Source organism: Pecten maximus, chromosome 13 (genome assembly GCF_902652985.1).
Source record: "Pecten maximus chromosome 13, xPecMax1.1, whole genome shotgun sequence".
Lineage (NCBI taxonomy): Eukaryota > Metazoa > Mollusca > Bivalvia > Pectinida > Pectinidae > Pecten > Pecten maximus.
Genome location: NC_047027.1, coordinates 16,770,089 through 16,772,326, shown reverse-complemented (window position 1 = coordinate 16,772,326; position 2,238 = coordinate 16,770,089). Strand labels below are relative to the sequence as shown.

Here is a 2,238-nt window from a genome sequence, read left to right as displayed (position 1 = left end):
CCCGTGCCGTATAATACTAGTTTTGTTTTCCAAGGAAAAGGATTCCTTTTTGAATTATAATTACAATGCAATATATGTATTATCATTGAACACACGGACATCTGGTGAAGATACTGTATAGTTGCTTTTATTCACGGGGGATTTAATTTCGCTATATTCGCGGTCAAGGTAATGTCCGCGAAATTAAATACCCGTGAATATTTTTCACCTTGTGATGAGTGACCACTATGACAATGAATAATAAACAATCTTTATTTAAAGCATATTGTTAAGCAGAACATGTACATCGTAAGTATACATGTAGTTTCTACTGTTTCACGATATCATATTAGAGTCGCATAAAATGTGTACATCCTAAGTATAATTTCTACTATTTCCCTATATGGTATTAAAAGTCACATAAAATATTAAAACCATTTATATATACTGAATACATGTTAAAGTCCGGCAAGGGTAACAGCATTGCGTAGCATGGCCTTATCGTTTGCAAGTTTGTCAACTGCGGCTACAAGCCACGATGCATGCAACGGCTTGATATTTGATAGTTTCAAGTCAATTTTTACACCATTGATGTCATTTCCCTTTTCCAGTTGTTTTTGGATTTCATTTGCCTGATAAGACTCCGATTTCAGATGACATTTAAAATGTTGTTTGGGATAAGGTCAAGGGGTTGTAGCTGGTCGGTACAACAGGCGGGTACATACGCCACACGTATACTGTTCCTTGCTAAAAGTTTTAACAGATCATCACCCCTGTGAGCCTTGTACACATCAAAGATACAAATAGCCTTTGCTTTTATAGGCAGATCGAGTTCATCACGAACATTATCAACGTACGGAACTATGACTTTATTGACATATTCCAACATCGACTCTGATGTGCTCCAGTGACTCTCCGTTGTCCAATTGCCGCAGGGTACAAATAAATGGCACACCTGTCTGGTCCCAGTTAATGACCAGCTGGTCAGGAATGTTGTCATCTTTAATTATCTTTTCCACTCTCCGATTGAACACAGTTTTTATTTCCTCAAAATCTCCAGGAATATTTTTGACACCTTTACTTGCCTTTCGTTTTGATAGACCCATTCTTCTCATCAAAGACTTGGCCCATTCTTTGTTAATTTCCACAGGACCTCCATATTCCTTTAACAAAGTTTTATTCTTGTTCAAAATAACACCACGGGCCGCTCCCATAACGATTTGTGTTAACAACACCGCCAGATTTCCGTAATTCTCTCAAATAATGTCTCACAATTTCATCATATATTCCAATTTTTAATGGCCTGCCTCGAGGTGAACAAGACAAAATTGAAGATTTTGACTTATCTGAAGATTTTATGTGTTGTTTTTTATGCTTCTTAATGTAGATTCGTTGATTGGACGACCAAGGATTTTGGTGAAATGCTTGGCAGCTTTTGCTGGCCCATTGTCTATTGTATATTTCGCCATTTTTGCCCTTTGTTCCGGCGAATAGCTTCCGTAATCCCCTCGTTTTCTCTTCTTTGGGGTATGAACATTTGTTGTATTTATGTATGTATTTGAGACTTCCTCGTTACATTTCGTAAAAACGACTGCAAGATCGGGATCGGCCTCTGCAACATTGCGTGGATCAGGAGATGATGGATGTTTCACTCCAAGTTTCCCGTATTTCAACCAATTCTCCATATGTACGTCTACACGTTCCAAATCATTACAGAAAACTGAGACACAACGCTAACTCACAATTGCAAAATGATTTTAATTATGAACACAATTCATTCTGTAATCCTTACCTGTTCTTACCTGTGGCTGTCCTTTGTTCACGCTGGTTTACTCGGGTATCGTATTAACCTCTTTAATCCCCCGCGGAGTTACGAATGGTTACACTATAATATGTATGTGATACCTATGTCAAGAAAGATAACTCGTACTAATTCATTTTTGTAAGAAATTGAAAATGCGCGAAATTTTCTCCCCGCGAAATAGTCCTCAACAGAAAAACGCGAAATTTTCTCCCCGCGAAATTAAACAATTATACAGTATGTAATAACACGCATGTCATAATTTGTGCAGCAGATGCCAACTTATCCAGTATGCAGTGGCTATGGACCAGATGTGTTTTTGACGTTTTTGTTCCCTGTTGCCTATTTTACAAGGACAGTTATCACCGTTTTGATAAGAACAGTTCCAGTCTCTAAAGCTTGCACAATACAGAACTTTGAACTTTCAAGTGATGGGTGCCTCAATACTGCAAGATCAT

At 37.9% G+C, this 2,238-nt stretch overlaps 1 protein-coding gene across 1 annotated transcript; it reads right to left on the bottom strand.

The window, feature by feature from the left end:
• Positions 1–1,334: 1,334 nt before the first annotated feature.
• On the bottom strand, positions 1,335–1,664 carry LOC117340497. The gene has a single exon (XM_033902257.1). It carries the CDS (start codon positions 1,662–1,664, stop codon positions 1,335–1,337), a length of 330 nt encoding a protein of 109 aa, XP_033758148.1.
• Positions 1,665–2,238: the final 574 nt, after the last annotated feature.

What these genes read in the sequence shown, in the direction of transcription:
- LOC117340497 (XM_033902257.1), bottom strand. Translation starts at nt 1,664, where the DNA reads ATGGAGAATTGGTTGAAATACGGGAAACTTGGAGTGAAACATCCATCA.